The 19390-nt window shown below is 38.0% G+C and overlaps 1 protein-coding gene across 1 annotated transcript in view; it reads right to left on the reverse strand.

Annotated features, from left to right (window-relative positions):
• Positions 1–19390, reverse strand: part of PHEX (phosphate regulating endopeptidase X-linked) — a 173054-nt gene that overhangs the window by 149390 nt on the left and 4274 nt on the right. Inside the window, exons 2-3 of the mRNA XM_039852264.1 lie at positions 17818–17886; positions 10900–11061 (exon numbers count right to left, since the gene is read on the reverse strand). Coding sequence (XP_039708198.1) covers positions 10900–11061; positions 17818–17886 — 231 coding nt within the window. The remainder of the gene's footprint in view (positions 1–10899; positions 11062–17817; positions 17887–19390) is intronic.

The following is a 19390-nucleotide window of genomic DNA, read 5'->3' on the forward strand; positions in this document are numbered from 1 at the left end:
TTCTCATTTACAAAATGCAGATTTATCTTACAACTTATAAGCTTGTTAGGAGTTCAGTTTAGAAAGTTCAACAAATGGTATCTAAGGGTATTATTAAATAAGGTCACCTCCATGAAGTGCCAGGCCCGTTAGGCACTTCTCTTGTGAATTTTTTGTTCTCTTATGAATTTTTGGGGGAGGAATCTGCTAAAACCTGACTTCAAAGCAATGAGTAGGAAATCAGGAGAGTAATGGGGATTTTGCCACATTGTAAAGATGCTTGACCCATCCACACCTTCAAGTTGAAGTTGAAAAGTGCTCAGAATTGAGGGTGAGAGCGCAGCTGAAACCATCTCATCAAGGAGTTGGAAAAGCAAGGATAAATTTTTCAACTCAGTTTGGCCACGCATCTTTGTGTGCAACTAACTTTAATTTTTCTAAGTGCCCGAGTTTTGCCATTGACCAAGCAGGAGTATAGTAAAGGTAAGTGATTGACTCATTTCTCTAAGACACAGATTTCAAGGCCCAGGAAATCTGAGTCATTTGTTTCTCCTATGAAATCTGGATGACCCTTGGAAGTTCCTGCAAAAATCCCATATTCTCAACTCCACTATTCTTCTGGCTTCTGGCAACCAACAGCAAGAACACATGGGGACTTGGAAGAGCTTCAGCAATAGTTACCACCAAAGGTCACGTGGGTTTGCCTCTGAACTGTTACCACTAGGGCAACCTAGGATTTTTCTTCCCTTTCCAAACAATCTTCCTCCTCTTTTAGGAAGAAGCTTTTCAAAAATATGTAACCCTTGTAGACTTAGCCAGGTGATTACTTTGTAAGGTATATAAATGTCTAATTGTTATGTTATATACTTGAAACTAATATGTCAACTGTAATTGAAAAATCAATTTGAAAACAATACGTATGCAACCCTTCTGAACACCTGCAAAGTAAAACACACTTATACACACTAACCATGCAAAATGAGGCTGAGAAGTGTCAATGTAGGTGTATATGTCTTTCTTAGGATTATGTACTATCCTGTGTCATTAGTCATGTCAAAGAACTTATATTTAGTTAAAAGAACCTAAATTTAATTGACCATCTTCTAAAATAAAAATGTTTCTTCCTACAACATTCAAGCTAACTAGCAGGAAACCTTTCATAACATGTTGCAGTATTTACAATACAAAAACGCCTGCTCCTCATCTGCTTTTCCATTCCTTCTTTTCAGTCAACATTCCCATGCATAGCATTTCCAGGCTGTCACTCTACTTCTTAGAAACCTGCTATAAGTCAAAAATCTCACAAATGGATGTTGACATCCTTCATCCGCCCATCTCACTCCCATGATCTCTCACCAGCAGCCCTGCTCATTCCTTCCTTCCAATGAAGTCAAGTTATAGTGATTTGGTCTTCTCCTTGGAACTTCACTCACAACACCTCCAGATTTATAATCCCCCTCTTGCCCCTACTCTTTCAAGTTCAATCAAGGGTCCCTGTCTTTAAGATCAGGTGATGAATGAGCTATTTCATATACCGCACAACATGTACTTATGAATAAAAACTCTACTTAGTATATTACTATTTTCAATCATTTGCTCTGTCTGTAAATATTTTTAATTACACCACAGCAAAAGCTGTATCATCTCTACTTGGGCATTGACCTTTAACTGTTTTCATAATAGGCATGTGACAACCCTCAGTAATTTCATCTAAAAATATATTTAGTCTGTGGGATAAGTAATCCCATAAAACCTGCTCTTAATCAGTTCAAGGCTTGGCATGGCACAGATATCCAAACACAAATCTCTGGTTCCTTCAAATATCCTAATAAATACAATTAACTGTCGGTAATGTGCCCATTATACAGGGATCCTAGAGAGTGGACTGTTCAAAGATTTCGGTATGAGTGGACCTATGGGACCATGTGATAGCCAACTCCACTTGAAACACCTGAATTAAGATGCATCGAAAGGCTGAAATTAAATAAAACTATACCTTCTTCAGACCTGCCCCAGCAATCCTTGCACAAGCAAGAGTTCTTAATCTTTTTTGTGCCATACATCCTCTGGGCAGGCTCTTAAAGCCTACAGACCATTCCCAGAATAATGTTTATAAGTGCATAAGATAAGAGACATGGGTTTACAAAGGAAACCAGTTATCCAGAAACACGGTTATCAAAACAGTTGTTTTACTGTTTGACTTCAGAATACTTGTGCTATTTCATTAACTCATTAAATAAGATCTAGCACTTGGTCTAGCCACAACTGATTTTGAACTAATGATGTATACAAATAATATTTTAAGATATCTGTAGTAAGATAGAAAAATAACAACTTGCATTAGTATCAAGGTCACAGCTAATAATGTCAGTTTGTTGCCTATTTTCATAATTAAGGAAAATGCTAAAGTTCCATCAGAGGTTAGTGAAAATAAAGGTATATTTTTTTCCCATGCAAGTTCCCTCTTGAGGGGCTGTGGGCCTGGGTAAGGATCCCCTAGACATGAAAGAAAGAAAAGAGAAGAAAGTGACATTGGTGTCATTTTTTAAATGGCATTTAGAGAGGATCTACAGCACCTAGAGGATCTAAGATGATACTTTTTCTTATTTTTTCCCAATTTTCCTCTCCTCTCTTTTCCTGTAGGAGTGATTTAAAACTCATTCCCCAATGAATGTATCATCTGACCAATTAGATTACCAAGACCTTGCAGGGTTTGAGGTCATAACCACGCTCTGACAATAAAAGTTAGGAATACACACAAATATCCTAACCTATTGCTTTCACCCCAGGCTTGCCATTTTCAGGATCAGCTACCTTATTCGCAGACATGATAAGACTTTAAAAAAAACTAGATCATAATATTTTACTTTAATAATGCTGTTAAAGTTTTCTTATCAATTGAAGTCATAATTTTTATTTGGCTAGGAAGCTAACATTTCTTAAGCATCTACTATGTGCCAAGTGCTTTTAAAATGTTAAGTTAATCTTCATGAAATTAACAATAATAAAGACACCATTTACTTAAGCCTGTGCAGAAGACTTTCAACACATCTCACTGGATTCATCCAACAGTATCACCAGATAAGAAACTGAGGTTCCAAAAAGAACAAACTAATCGAACAGACTCACAAATATAGAGGACAATCTGGTGACAGCCAGAGGGGAGAGGGGTTAGGGGTTGGGGGGTTGGGAGAAAGGGGTGAAGGGTTAAAGAAGTACAAATTAGTAGTTGATAGATGGTCACAGGGATGGGGAGCACGGCACAGGGAATGTGCTCAGCAGTAAGGTATTGGCTAGGTGGAAAACCATAAGAGAGAACGAGTAATCAGGGGGATCATTTCATAAACTATATAAATGTCTAACCAATGTACTGTACACTTGAAACTAATAATAAAATTTAAAAAATTGAGGTTCAGAGGGAAGTGGTTTGCCTGCTGTCACATAGCCAATAAGTGGCGGAGTCCTGATTATTTTTCAGAGCCCAAACCTGACCACCATCCTGTGAGTTCTGATTTTCCTTGTAGCTTCCACAAGATCACACCACACAAGAATCTTAGAGTCCCAGGGAAGGAAGGGCTCTGGCCTGTCACACTGTCCATTCCCCTGTCCTGCCTTCCTGAGGACTGGAATACAAATGGAGAACAACTAACACTTACCCTTCCCCTCCTGTCAGGGGCGAACTCTGGTTGCCGCTCAGGGCTTTTCTGAGATAGCCTGCAGAAAGCCAGGCACAGGAGGGAGAGAAATAAGAGCCGGCCAACAACCCCACCACCGTACCCAGCCACTTTCAGAGAGCACGATCTTTCTCTCCTTTCTTCAACAAGTATTTACTGAACACAAACTATGTGCCAGGCACTATACTACGTGATGGGTCACAGTGAAGCCCCAAATGGACAAGATTCTGGCTCTCAGGGAACTTACTATCAGGAGATGAGACCGCACACAGGGGAGAACGAGTAAGCAAGTACAGAAACAAGATAATTTCAGATGGTTATAACTGCCACAAAGGACATTAATAGGGTAATAGGATACAGAGGGACTGGAGATGGGAGTAGCAGACTATTTTTAATAAAGGTGTTCTCTGACCCTTCTCTATCACTGAAATAAATCTGAATTCATTCCCAGATAGCTCACCTTTCTAATGGCCTGTTCAAGGCTCTGGAGCACAACTGTCTCACTGAAATATTATCTGAGCCACATATCTGATTTTTAATTTTCTTGTAGCTGCATTTAAATAAGTTTTTTAAAGTGAGGTTATATTTAATATATTTTATTTAACCCAATATCTTAAAATACTATCATTTTGATATGTAATTGGTGAAATAAAATGAGACATTTATATATTTTTAAACAAAGTCTTTGAAATCTGATGTGTATTTTACACTTTCAGGATAGCACAATTCCAGCCATGCTCAAAGCTACATGTGGCTACTGGCTTCCATACTGAACTATGTAGCAACAGAGTCTTAATTACAATACCTATTAAAACATTTTGTGATGTGCAGATTTTTAATTTCCACATAGGTAATCTTGGGGTCCCCATTAATCTCTGAGCTTCTGTATCCTCCTAATGTCTAACCATTTGCCAGATGTGAATGAGGCGGTGTAAATTCTGGTTGCTATTGGCAACATTCTTATGACCAAACAGACTTAGAAAGAAGCATGAGACAGTAGATGTCAGAGTTAAAAGAAATGTGAGCTTTACTGATGCAGTTCAGCTGCTGGATCAACCCTTACCTGAAGTCCACATTAGTACTAGACATTTTGGTTATGTGAGCCAGCAAATTTTGTATATTATTAAAGCTATTTTGAGTTGGGGTTTTTGTTACTTGATACAGAAGGCAATTGGTGCCAGGAAAAAAGTAAATACTCATTAAGTAACCTTCAGTTCACAGTTACAATGCCGTGCAGCATTTCTATTTGAAGGGAATGTGTTTCCGCCAGATTAAAGGGCATACAACTCAGAATGAACGTAATGAATAGATCTGGTTCTTATCAAGCATACTCAGCTTATTTATAATATTAACCACTATGACAGAAGAGCTACATTAAAGCCACAGAGGAAAAGATCAGATCTTAAAATCAAACACTTGGATCAGGTTAAGAGTCACAAAGTAAGACAAGGAGATGCACTGGGGGTGGAAAAAAAGCACACAAGAAGAAAACATAAAATACTGACTGAAAACTACTGGAACACAAGCTTTTATACATGGTGGCCATTCTCACAGCCTCTGTACTTCCTTCAGCTATTTAGAAAGAGAACGTATCTTTAGAGCCACATGAACATTTTTCACAGCCTTCAAGAAGAAATTCATTTCTATACTTGAAGTGAATGTCTCTTAGCAGGAAATTGCTAAACTTTTTAAATTTGACAACGTCTTTCCCCTTCCTCACACTCCATGCACCCCGACCCCTACCCCAGCTCAAATGATGTACTAAAATTAGAAAAACATGTAAACAACAAAAAAACTTTTCAAGCAAAATTATTTCATTTCACATTCTGAAAGTCCTCGATACAGGCCCAAATCTTCACGTAGCACTCCTCTATGCATACGGGACTGATGGATGCATAATCTGTGTGGCCACATGAAAGAAAAAGAGTCAGCATTGTCAGAAAAACAAGAATCTGCTCTGAGTGGGTGCACTCCGTTTATATAGCAAATTCACTCAGACTTACAGGACTAAAAAGCCCACCACGATGGCTGGATGCTCCCTACCACTTCCCCACTGCATAACCGTTTTGAATTTTTTCCAGTCTGACATCATTTGCTTTAAAGAACTTAAAGATATCAAGGCTCAGTTTGGTTCATTATTATACTATGCTCATGGTATGAGGAAAATGACGTGACACAATTCACTATATCTTCAATAATCCGATCTTCCTAATTATCAAAATAAATAACTTTAAGGGAGCTGAAGTTTTCAGCTTTCTCTTATCTGTAAAAGTTGACTTGGCTAGGATTACTTATAGGAAAAACAATATTATGGGAGGGTTACTTAATTATGAGAACCATTTGAATCTCAGCCACCAGGTATTTACAAGTAAATAACTGATCTATGAATCACAATCATCTTTCTCTGCTCATTAATGCATAGACCCTACTTCGTTTTATTGTTTTGCTGGTGCTGTCTGTGCTTGAACATAATAATATACTCCATTTCTTTACAAAATATTGGCAAAAATTGCTATTCTCTAATAGAGATGAGCTGGCCCTACCTTGAGTCATCTGTCTTCTGTTTGACACAACTGTTCTATCTCACTCATTGCCTCATGTTTCATAAGTGCTCATTTGCAAAATTTTCATCTGCTCGTTCACAAGCAATGCATGCTGTGTCATCTCCATGGTCACATGAAGACAAATTTGGGAGGTTTTGTAGGAAGGAAATTTTAGACATTCAAACACATGACTACATTCTTCCTTTTTAAAAAATCCTGCTTCTTGAAGAGAACAAGAAATAATTTTATTTTCCAAGTAGAAATCTGAGTCTTATATTGCCATTTAAAGAAAAAATTCATAAAGCCGGGTTGCTAACTTCAATAGAGGGCAATTTTTCATCAGCCGGGTCTGTCAAATCCATTTTATTTTACAAATTGGACAGCCCTATCTGTGTGTTCTCTATCAGCTATAAGAAAATAGTATTCTTTTGATTGGTAGTATTGGGTTTTATTTTTGAATGTTCTCTTTGTATCAAGGGTAAGGAAAAATATCTAGACAGTATTCAATATTTTTGAAACCACATGATATTTACAAAGAATAAGAACAGAATAAAACTTAAGGGTTTGATAGACATTACTTCACGAGCCTTAGAACTATCTTTGAAATAAAATGAAAGTGCAAAGGACAAATATTTATTGAGGGCCTGCTATATGAAAGAAACTGGACTGGGTAATTTATATAGGTCATCTCCTTTAGTCCTCACAAGCCTTATGAATTGGGTATTCTTATTTTCATTTGAAAGATTAAAAAAAAAAAAAAAAAAACTTTGAGCTAGCTGAGATAAGTAACTGGCCAGAAGTGACACAGAGGCAAAATGAAAGGGAACCAGGATTTGAATCTAGCTCTGTGGCTTCAAAACTCATGCTCTGAGTGGCTTATAATGAGGAATATATCTGTAAACAACCTAAATGGTAACATAGGAATTGATTAAATAAATTGTAGTGTATCCATACAAAGCAGCCATGGCAAATGATGCTATAGATTCCTTTTTATTGACATGAAAAGATGTTAACATGCCAAGTGTAAAGAGGTTATAAAAACAGAACATATTATATGATCTCTGAAATATACATACAATTTTAAATGTATTTAAAATGTATATTAATTTGCAGTTAAAAAGTTATAGCTGGGTGGTAGGATTTGAAGTATGTTTCTTCTTGTTATTCATTTATAGTTGGTATAGAAATGACCTTTATTACCTGGATGGGTAGACAGAATGAGAAATGTGTAGATACATAGATATAGACTATATTAAGAAACATAGAATTTAAAGATCTAGTATTTGAAAAAGATTGTTGGCACATCTGATATTTGAAAAGCTCTATTTCTACCCTTTAAGAACAATCATCTGCAACATATTGCAGAGTTTAGAAAAATATATCTATAAACCTATCTGTATATGAATATCTATATATTGATAGATACCATATTTTCTCACTATCTATATATATAAATGTATAGATATAGAGAATGAGATAATATCGATAGAGAGAATAATAAAGGAAATGCAGCAAAATGGTAACAATTAGGGAATCTGGATAAAGGGTAAACTGGAGTTCCTTGTGCTATTCTTTCAACTTTTCTGTAAGTGTGAATTAGTTCACAATTAAAAAGTTTAAAAAAACTAAGATATTTTATATTTCAAACATATACATCTGGTACAAGATAATACTAATTTAGAAAGAGACCCTACTTCCCTCTCCTTACTGGCACTTGAAATAAGAGCCTCAAGATCAATTTTTGAATTCACTCTTTACAGTGCTTGTCACAGAATAATTTGGGATTTATTTGGTTGTGTCTTTCCCAGAACATAAAAATATATGAGAAGCCTTCCATTGTTTCACAAAGCCAGCACAATCTTGATAACAGAATCTGACAAACGTAGCACACAAAAATCCATGGACCAACATGAATCACAAATATAGACACAAATGTATAAAACAAATAGCTTACTCAAGTCTAGCAATGTCTTAAAATAATAAACCATTCATAGGTAGGGTTCATTTCAAGATTATAAGGTTAGTTCAGCATGAGAAAATCTAGACAAGTTAAAAGAGATAGATACTCCATCTGAGTCTCTTCATAAATAACAGATTTTTCTTGAGAAACTCCTTTTTGCTATCTAGGAATAACAGAACACAATAAAAACTATCTATTACAAACAAAGGAAAAATATATTTGGGAAGAAATATTGGAGACATTACCACCCAAGCTAGGAATAAGAAAAATATACCCATTATCACTGCTATTATTCAACACCACCCTGGAGGCTCTAGCCAATATAGCAAAAGGAAATTACAATTATTTCTTAATTTTATGGTTACCTATCTAAAAAAATCCCAAAAAGCCACCAAAAAGCTATTAGTTAATAACAGTTCTAATCAGATCCAATATAGATATATCAAAGCTCATTTACACCAGGCATCAGGAATTGGCGAACTTTTTCCATAAGCGTCAGTAAATATTTTAGGCTTTGTGTGCCATATGGTCTCTGTAGCAACTATTCAACTCTGCCATATAAAAGCAGTAATTGATAACACATAAATGAATGAATGGGTCTGCCATCCAATAAAACTTTATTTACAAAAACAGGCAGTAGGCTGGATCTGGCCAACAGGCATAGTTTGCTGACTGCTACATTATATCACCAAAAAGAAAAAAAAAAAGCTGATAGAGAAAAGTTACCATTTAAAACAGCAAGAAAATATATAGAGACCTAGAAATAACTTTCTAAAGGGCAACTCAGCTATATGCATCAAAACTTAAACTATGAATACTTTATGAACTCAATTCCATTTCCAGGAATTTATCCTAAGGATACATTTAGGTTAAGTACATAAAGATGTGTACACATGGATATTTATTATAGTGTTATTTATAATAAGAAAAAAATATCTACTGATATAATCCATATCTTTGAAAAATACAACATTTTTTAAAGCAGTTGACAGCAGTATGCATATAGGCTAATTTTTTAAGTATATGGGTATGCATATGAAAGTATGCATATGTACTCACATATGGGAAAAAAAACTGGAAAAATATATACCCAATCGCTTTATCAGCAATTTTATGGGATGACTTTCTTATTACTTTTTACATGTTATTTTTGCTTGTTATTTTCTCGACTGAACTTGAAAATAACTTTTTTCATTTTTAAAAGAATCAAAAAACCCAGTGCTGCTCTGAACAATTATCACTTCTACGAATTTTAAAGAAACCCATATACAGTATCCTCCACAAACAAAGCACATTGATACTGATTTTAATTTTTATATTTAGTTTTCAATTTTTACATTTAATTTTTGTATCCCCAGAAAGTTCTTTCAATTACTGTAACTGTTTCATGCCTCAAAGATACAAATCTTTTGATTATAACTAATATAAAAAGAGTATCTCTCTGAACATTTTGTCTTTTTCTTATCCTTCAATGATATTTCTGTACCCATGATTGTGTGCATGCACGCATGTGAACACATCTCTCTGAATAGGGGAGGAAAAGCCAGAAAAGAGAAAAAAGAAAACAGTCAAGAGTGGTAGGTGCAGGGCCAATATGAGTTAATATTCTACAGGGAAATAAGTATTAGTAAATTCATTCCTTGAGGTCTTATTTATGGTTCTATAGTATGGGAATCCATACTATAGTTAGAGGAAAACTGACATTCTTGTAAATTTTCATTTATAATTTATAAAGTCTAAGTTTGGGCCTCTTAGTAGAAAATATAAGTCCATATGATTTTTATCTAGTTGTGAAATTTAAACACATTTTTCCTTACAATTGACAATAGGTATCTAATTTGCCAATAGTTTCAGTTGTTATAAGTATAAATTGATACATATTTAATTTTCATGTACTTAAAATCTTGAGGAAAAGGAGATGGAGAAAAAAGAAAATTGATGATTCTTGTAACTTCTCAGAAATTCTCTGTAAGTGTTACGAACACAAGTTATATGGCATAACGCATAGTTACAAAGAAGGGGGAAAACATTATTTTTACCCTCTCAAAACAATGACCTTATTTGGCCTTGAAATCTCCCAATTTCCCTTCTGAAGTAGCTTTCTCCAATAGCTCCACATAAAAATTAGATCCATTGCAAACAGAAGATCCTGCAGTAAAAGACATTTTCAACTTTTAAAGTGTGTGTGCATGCACACACATATGTGAGTATGTGTATGTGAGCTTGTCATTGCTAAAAGGCCATGGGAGAAAAGACAGTCTCCCCAGAGCCAACTTAGAAGTTAACAGGAACAATATGACAAACACAAGGTCATCCAGAGTTCCCAAAACTGATGTCAAAAAACGATGAGGTGTTATGTATATTTTGTAAGCCATGAAAATCCAGGACACAACGAGCAAGTGATAAAGCTTGCTCTAAACACAACAGACAAATAAGTATTTTAATATAACATAGTTTTTATTAACTATTCCTTTGCTCCCAATCTCAATCAGATACTAGTTATCCTTCAGCAGCAGAATTTACTATTATCAAATATGAACATAATGATCTACACTAGGCTTGTGTTGAAATCCGGGAAATTGGAATTCCACAACTTTCCTTTCAATCTTCCATTTTTAAAAATCTTGAATATGAATTCGGTATAGCTAAAAAGTAAGCAGGCATGCTTCAAATCCAAAACTATGTTTTTCTTGTCAAATATTGCTCTCTTAAAAGTTATCACCAAATCCCAGTAGAAACTTACCCTTCAACTTCAGGTCGACATTATGTCTCAGCCAAGGATAAACCCCATAGCTTGGCATATCTTCAGGAATTGGATTACTGTTTATCCAGCCATCACAAGAGAACCGGAAGAAATTATCACAAGGGTCCACAGACAGATTTACTTTACTCAAGATGGCAGCAGCTATTTAAAAAGAAAATCATAGGATTAATGACAAGCACTGAACATTGTGTACTTGCCTCTTCCAAATTAAACAATGATTTCATATCAACCAGTTTCCAAGCTTTGGCTTTTACGTTTTCCCTCTAATGATTCCCTGAATCAACTGCACTAAATTACTACATTCAGAATAAATGGGTAAATGTTTGGTAGTATCATTATTATTGGGTTTTGCAGGATCACCCCTAACATCTGTGGAGGATGGGACAAGCATACAACTGGAGTATATGGTAAATTGTTTGCAAAGATGCGTGCCACATTCTTTCTATCCCTCTTATCCTTCTACAAGGTAACTCTGCCACTCTTCACATCAAGCAGTAGGATCTATTTCCCCTGCCCTGAACCTGGGCTGGGCTTGTGACTTGCTTTAACAGAATGTGGCAGAGTAACTTTTCATGAGTTTAAAAGCTAGACCTTAAGAGGCCTCACACCTTCCACGTAAACTCCCTTCGAGTGGAGCCCTGCAATTGCCCTTTGAAGAGCCTCCTGGAGGAGGTGAGGCCACACAGAGAAGAACCAAGCTAGCAGCAACTGCCAGACCTGTGACTGAGGCCATTGTGAACCTTCCAAGCCAGACAACCCTCCAGACAACAGGTGAATGCAGCTGTTATCAATGGGCCCAGGCAGTATTAGCAGAGGAACCCTCATCAAATCATGGAATCACGAGAAATACTAAATCACTCTTGTTTCAGACCTCTAAAGTTTGGGGTGGTTTATTCCACAGCAAAGGCTAACTGAAGTAGAGGCCCACATGTCATATCTAAACATTTAAAAGATACATCTACAATATACCTTCATAAAGACATGGAAGGCCAAGTATGAATTCTCGAGCCTTTTGACATTCAGTGCAGCTCTCAGAGGAATGAACTCCTGGAAGAGACCCACACAGTCCCTGAAAGGAGGCCTGGGGCCATCTAGCAGAGAATTCTGGGTTGTAGAAGGCTGCTGACTTGGCCCCACTGATTTCCTGACTAGGGAAGAGGCATGGCTGAAGAGGGGCAAAGTGGGGTGTCCTAAATGAGGGGCTCAAGGCAGGGGCAGGTCTAGGGACAGAACTGAACTGAGTATTTGTTATGAGAGTTAACAGAAAGACACAATACACTGATGTACCATTTTTTCCTCCTTCATAAGCCCACACACAATTACACATGAAAGACAATCAATAGGTAGGAAGTTTGTGCATACTTAAATATGTATCCGTGAGCTTAAAAAAAAAAATCTTTCGTTACAAAATGAGAAGTTTCCAAAATTCCCAATATTGAACTCTCTCTTCCAACTGTCATACAATTGCTGGCTACCACTCTAAAACAGAGATATGCACCAACTTATTTTTTTAAGGCAGCCAATATTTTAATGACATGGGAAAGATGATGTCCTCTGTAATTTCCATACTTTAATTAATGCCAGAATACATTTCTGTTTGAAGTAATGAAAACCTAATGAGTTTTCAGCTAAATGTGAATAAATTGCTCCCCATAAGTATAATTTGCATAAATGTAGATACACATATTACAGTTCGGTTACATGTGTGGTTCCTCCTGATTTAAAAGTAAAGCTAGATATTTCTCTAGACTTTCTATGAAAATTTCAAGTAGCTTTTTGTCCTCAACAAAGTAAATAATAAACTTCGAAATCTCTACCATTTGAAATCCTCTCCAAAAAAAAAAAAAAAAAAAAAGAATCAAAGCAAAAAAATTAGCTTAGAAGTTTGACAAATTTGAAATTGGCTTAATATTTTCATCTTTGAAAATTCGGTTGTCTCCAATTAAATTTTTACTTACTGCTACTATTTTATCATTATTATTTAATATGCAAATATGCTAGGGTACACAAAATCTTCATTTCAGTTTCTATTTATAGTTATACTGGCTGTGCAACAACACAATGAATCTGCTATGTGACACTTCAGAGACACTGATCATACAAGTTTCAGTCCCACACAATATTTACAGTCACACAGAGGAATCTTCACACACATTTTTATTCACATAAGCACATTGTTTTCTGGCTGCCTTCCCAAACCTCCCCCTGCTCCCAACCCCCAAATGTATCCCTCTCCATCTCTTCAGTATTCCTGCAGGTACCTGAAAAAACTGCAAGATCAGCTCTGACCTTAGCCCTGATATGAAGTGGAGGAATACATCACTCACACTGAATTTGGAACTGAGCCTGCTGAATGGGAAAACTCCAGCTTCAGCCTCCCAATTTATCATTCACAATTCACAGCAGGGCACAGGGCTGCACTTTCTGCAGGGGAACTGTGACTTCGAATTGGTCAGGGACCATTGTTATCAAGACACCAAAGCTCTTTTCCCTCTACTCAGCAACATGGAGAAAACCCAGAGATTTAATTTAGAAAAAAAATATGATGAAGGAAACCTGTGAATGGCCAGCCTATGTAGTCTCTGAAGTCATTGCATATAAGGTAAATTATTATTTGGTCTTTGGCTAATGTTTATGTAGTAGAAGTATAAATACAGCCCCATATACCAGCTTGAGTTTGTAAGTTTAATCAAGGCTTGAGAAAGAGAGGGAGGGTGGTGATAATAAGAATGATAATAAAAAATATTGAGTATTTCCTCTGTGCCAGGAACTATGCTAAGCCATTTTCAGGCAGTATAGCACCATCAGAGACTCTGGAGCCAGACCACCTGGGTTTGAATGCCAATAATACCATGCAGTAGCTATGTAACCTCAGGCAGGTTACTTAACCTCTGTCTTAGTTTGCCCTTCTGTAAAATGGGGATCACAAAAGCACCCATAGGATCTTCGTGAGAAGAAAATAAATATATGTAAAGTGCATAGAACGGTGTCAGAACAATGTGGTTGCCAGGTAATACACAAGATGCCTAGTGAAATTTGAATTTCAGATAAATGACTACTTTCATAGTCTAAGTATGTAGCAAATATTGCATGAGACATACCAAAAAAAAAAAGAGTTGTTGTAGATCTGCAATTCAAATTTAACGGAGCATCCTACATGTACACGTGTAGCTAAATCTGGCACCAATACATATAAATTTTTGATATTACAATTCCACAATCACTTATTTGAAATTCTTGAGGCCAGATGTTTCAGAGTTCACAGACTTTCAGATTTTAGAAAAGTAATACAGTGTATATACCACAGATTATATAATGCCTCCAGCAATGTCTGGAGTGGCACTCCTGAAGCAAGCACATTATTAACTCTATAGAGAATGCGTACATATTCTCATAAATGGGAAAAACAAAGTTTAAAACCGCCTCACATTAGTTAAGATCCAGTTTTGTCACCACAGGAATCGAAGTCGGGTCCAGTCTTGCCAACTGAGTTACAGTGCTTTCTGGGTTTTGGGTTAAGGATTTGGCATTGTAGATCTGAATTACTACTACTACCACCGTCGATATTTTCTTCTAGTCTCACAACAAGCATGATACATAAAAGCTATTATTCCCACTTTATGGATGGTGAAAATGAAGCTTAGGATGATTATATATTCAGCTCAGGATCATGCGGCTTGTAAGTGGCCAGATCATGCTTCAAACCCAAGTCAGCCTGTCTGCCCTTATCCACCATCATGACCACATCTTTTCCTTCTTTCTGGGTTTCTCTGTATTCATTCTCCACTTATTTTGAAAAAGGGATTACGATAGGAGAAAACAGGAGGAAAGGAGAGTTATGCAGAGGACACACCTCAAAACGATCCAGAACGCGATCAAACACTTCCGTCTTCTGAATTTCGAGCACAGGAGCGCACGCACGCGGCGCCCACGCACGCACGCACGCGGCGCCCACGCACGCACGCACGCGGCGCCCACGCACGCACGCACGCGGCGCCCACGCACGCACGCACGCGGCGCCCACGCACGCACGCACGCGGCGCCCACGCACGCACGCGGCGCCCACGCACGCACGCGGCGCCCACGCACGCACGCGGCGCCCACGCACGCACGCGGCGCCCACGCACGCACGCGGCGCCCACGCACGCACGCGCACTGTGTTGCTCCAGACCTTCCGTTGCCTACAGTTCTGTGACGTGTACTCTGCAGCTGTTCTGTAGAACACTGCACATAGTGAGGCTCCTGTTACACTAAAAAGGACTGTATCCTTTTTGAGACTTTCACTATAGAAACAGCAAAAATATTTTTTTCACTTTTAGAAAGCCATTCTCCAACGTGAAAATTAAAAAAAGGACAGCAAAGCAAAATATACTAGCTGGCAAGAGGTGACATTATCAAATATTAATATGTAAGTCTTACTTTTGCATTATTGCGATTCATAATAAAAAGACAAAACTTTTGAAATAAGTGGCCCTCTGTACGAAATTTGTCTAAACTCAAATTGAAAATTTATCAGTTCAAAAACATCATTTTAACACATCTGCAAGAACCTTACCACAGCAAAAGCATAGGTGACATAAAGCCTAAAACCTGGCCTCCAATAGTCCCACCTAGCACTCCACCCTAGCCCAGGTCATACTCTGAAAAAACCCTAGCTCAGCTTGAGCTGGGAACAGGAAAGGGCCTGGGACTTCCTAAATCTTTCTCACCCTTGCAGGGGTGAGATCAAGAAGCTGAAGTGGTTACCTAGTCACTAGACTCTAGTAAGTCTAATAATATGAAAAAACAGCAAGACAAGACCAGGGTCAAAGAGAGATAGATACCTGGCATGGCCTTATGGCACCAAGGCACAGATGGAAAAGAGCCAGACATGAACTTGAAGCTCAGCCCTGCCATTGACTCAGGATGTGACCCTGGGCAAGTTATTTAGTTTCTAGAAGCCTACATTTCCTCGTCTGTAACTGAGCCTGGTCATAGCACTGATTTCATGGGGTTCTTATGAAGACTTTATGAGATGGTGTGTGTAAGTCACTTAACACATTGCCTCGTTTAAAAAATATATATATATATTAAAAAATATATATATATAACCTGTTAACTTTGTATAAGGCCTCAGTTAAAAGCTTTCGCCTAAGTCTCTCCCATCTCAAATGCCACCACCCAACGACCACCACCAAAAATTTAAGCATCAGCTTGACTTCATTTTCTCACAGCCCACATTCATTACTTCAGCAAACCACTGTCTCCTAAACCCTCTAGTCTCCCTTTCCATCTCTTGAATTCAAGACATCACCTCTCACCCGGCTTGCTGAAATAACCTCCTGCCTGAGCACCTTCTTCCATTCTTGCTCTCTGTGGTCTCTTCTCCATGCAGAAAGACTCCCCTGAGTCTAGCTCTCCACAGAGAGATCTTTTTAAATGCTAATAACATCGTGTCTCTTTTTTAAATCCTCCAGAGGCTTTTGAGAAAACAAGAACAACCCAAACTCACCAGCACCTGGGTTCCCCACTGACCCTCATCACTTGCACTCTGCCCCTTACCCAGTAAGCTCTTTCCTCTATGGAACCTTTGCCCCAGCTGTTTCTCCCACCTGGAAAGCCTTTTCCTAGATCTTCACACGACATGTCTCTTCTCATCATCCAGGGTCACTTCAACATCATTTCCTCAGACTTTTCAATCTAGCCATACTGTCACTTGCTATCACATTATTCTAACATGTTCATTTTCTGCATAACATGTACCACCAGCTCCTAGTTTTCTTGTGCATTGATTGCCTTGTGTGTTGGATTTCTTCCCTTACCTGATCATTCTGCCTCACTGGCTGTACAGGCATACCTCGGAATTATTGTGAGTCTGGTTCTAGACCACCACAATAAAGTGAATATCGCAATAAAACGAGTTGTAATCTTTTTGCTGGTGCAGGGTCTTGTCTTCAATTTGTAAAAAATGCAACATCTGTGAAGCGCAATAAAGCAAAGCACAATACAACGAGTTATGCCTGTATTCCCAAAACCTAACTTGGTGCCTGGAGTGCAGTAAATATATGGTGAATTGGTTCATTAATCTCTTAAGGCCAAGAGGAAAGTGAAAGGGTATGTGCTTAATTTATTCTATGACTTTCTCTTTGTAAAACATAGTGTGTCTCTGCCCACCTGAAGAATGGAATTGAGGGCTGGAATCTGGGTCTTGCAAATCTAGGCCCTAACACTGGTTTATAGAGGGAATCTAATAGCTGTGGCAAAACTGAGGCAACTTTAAGCACTCATTTTCACTTTGGTTAATAATACACGGCCTAGTCACCTCAAGAAAAAAATTGACTTATAACTGACTGGAAGGACCCAGAGAAATTCCAGGTGACAGCGGAAACATCAAGGTAAATAGATATCTATATCCAGCTGAGGCCATAGGAAGGCCAATGGCCTCGGTCTCTGGGCCTTAAAAGAGGCCATTTAGCCTTCCAAGCTCCTTCTTGATTTCCTTATACAGGAATACCTTGTTTTATTGAACTTCGCTTTATTGCATTTCCCAGGTGTTGCGTTTTTTACAAACGGAAGGCAAGACCCTCCACCAGCGAAAAGATCATAACTCATTTTATTGCAATATTCACTTTGGGGCGTACTGGGGTGGTCTGGAACCAAAACCATCATATCTCTGAGGTATGCCTGTAACAATTTGGGATACCACACAGCTGTTTTTTGCAAGGAAAAAGAAAACAGGAAACCTACACCCCACGACTTCACACCAAGACTTGAAAGTAAACTTAAAATTTCATCAAAATTGCATTTCGTACTTGGTAAACCTCAAGCAAACAGAATACTAAAAATACCACCTGTTTTCTCTTCTACTCCCCAAGGTACCATAATTATAACTTGACACAGGATGGAAAACTGACTTACCAGCTTCGATGCATTCTGGCTTCAGGCAGTACTCCTGTTTAGCTTGGAGACTTAAGAAACCTTGACTCACTGAAAAAACAGACCAAAATAAAGAAATGATAGGCTTGTAGCAGACCACCATCAGGTAACCCACCATCAGGCACATTTGATATCAATTCATCCTTCTCAGTATTAACATGAAATTCAAAAATCTAGTTGGCTCAGTATCACAAAACCAGACTCTGGTCACGAGCTAAGTAACCTTGGTGAGAGAATCGTGGTTGCTCTGAAACTCAGTTCTCTTTACCATAGGATGAATAAGAACAACTAAACCAGTGCTTCTCAGAGTGAGACCCCCCTGGGCAGTGGTACCAGCTTTACTTGGGAACTTGTTAGAAATGCGAATTACTGAGCCCTGCAGATCTTCTGAATCAGAAACTCTGTGGTGGGGCCCAGCCATCTGCATTTTAACAAGCCCTCCAAGGAATTCTGATGCAGGTTCAAGTTTGAGAATCACTGAGATAGATGATCTCTAAAGTCTCTTTCATCTCCAATTATCTGTGGTTTGAGTCTCATAATTTCACTCTTTGTTTACAACTATATTCTTGTTTTAGAGATGGGCAAAATTGAAACTTACGTCATTTGGAACAAAGCCAGAATGGAAGGATAAAGCCAGCATGTGTGGCATTTAAAGTTCTGGATCTTATTTAAACCATCCATACTGATATGGCCCAAAAAGGGGGTGGGGGTGGGGTAAACATATTGTATATAACTCAGTAATCTAGTAAGAGAGTCATTATCTGCCTGCCCTGTACCCCACATACACTCCTCCCTCCAGGCTCAGCCTAGCTACCAGACAGATGTAGCTTTATGGACCAAGCTTCCAACTACTTATACCAAAACAAAACAGAACAAAAACCCAGTGAGATAGAAGCAGCTTTTCACCAATAGCTTAATTTTCCCCATCTGGCACAACATTATCTAAATGGATTTCTGCAGAAGTACAGAAGGGTGCCCCATTTGTAAACTCCAGGTAGCACCTGGGCATTAGCAGATGTGAGTTTAGATTTCAAAAATATTTTTGGTAGCTGAGGAAGTTGTGGAGAATTCATTATCGCTGTACTCTGTGAGCAGAAATAAAGAATCATTTGGAGATGTGGCCATGGGGAGACTGATGGTGCGGGGTGAAGGGAAGGCCAAGGCCTTTCATGGCATCCTCAACTGAGAAGCAGGATCAGAAAGCGTGGAAGTACCTATATTTCTGCTAGAGATGGAAGATCTGTACATCATTTGCCAGTGTGGTGATTTGTATTATTTATTAACCCACATACTAAGAGGAGCTGGCTTTTTCTTTGTTCTTATCTCTGCTGCCATATTCAAAACAGCCTTTTTACCTGTGTTACATTATAGATTCAAGAAAACTGCCCATGGGAACATCTCGGGCCTATTTTTAAGAGAAGAACTACCTTACTTACGGGTGTTTGTGAGTTCCTTAAAAAGAAAAAAAAAAGGTAAAAATATGTATGTGCAGTGTAAAGATTAGTATCAAATATTTCAATATGCCTGGGTGGTAGAACCATGGGAGAAATTTTCC

Source organism: Pteropus medius, unplaced genomic scaffold (genome assembly GCF_902729225.1).
Source record: "Pteropus medius unplaced genomic scaffold, Ma_sr-lr_union100, whole genome shotgun sequence".
Taxonomy (NCBI): domain Eukaryota; kingdom Metazoa; phylum Chordata; class Mammalia; order Chiroptera; family Pteropodidae; genus Pteropus; species Pteropus medius.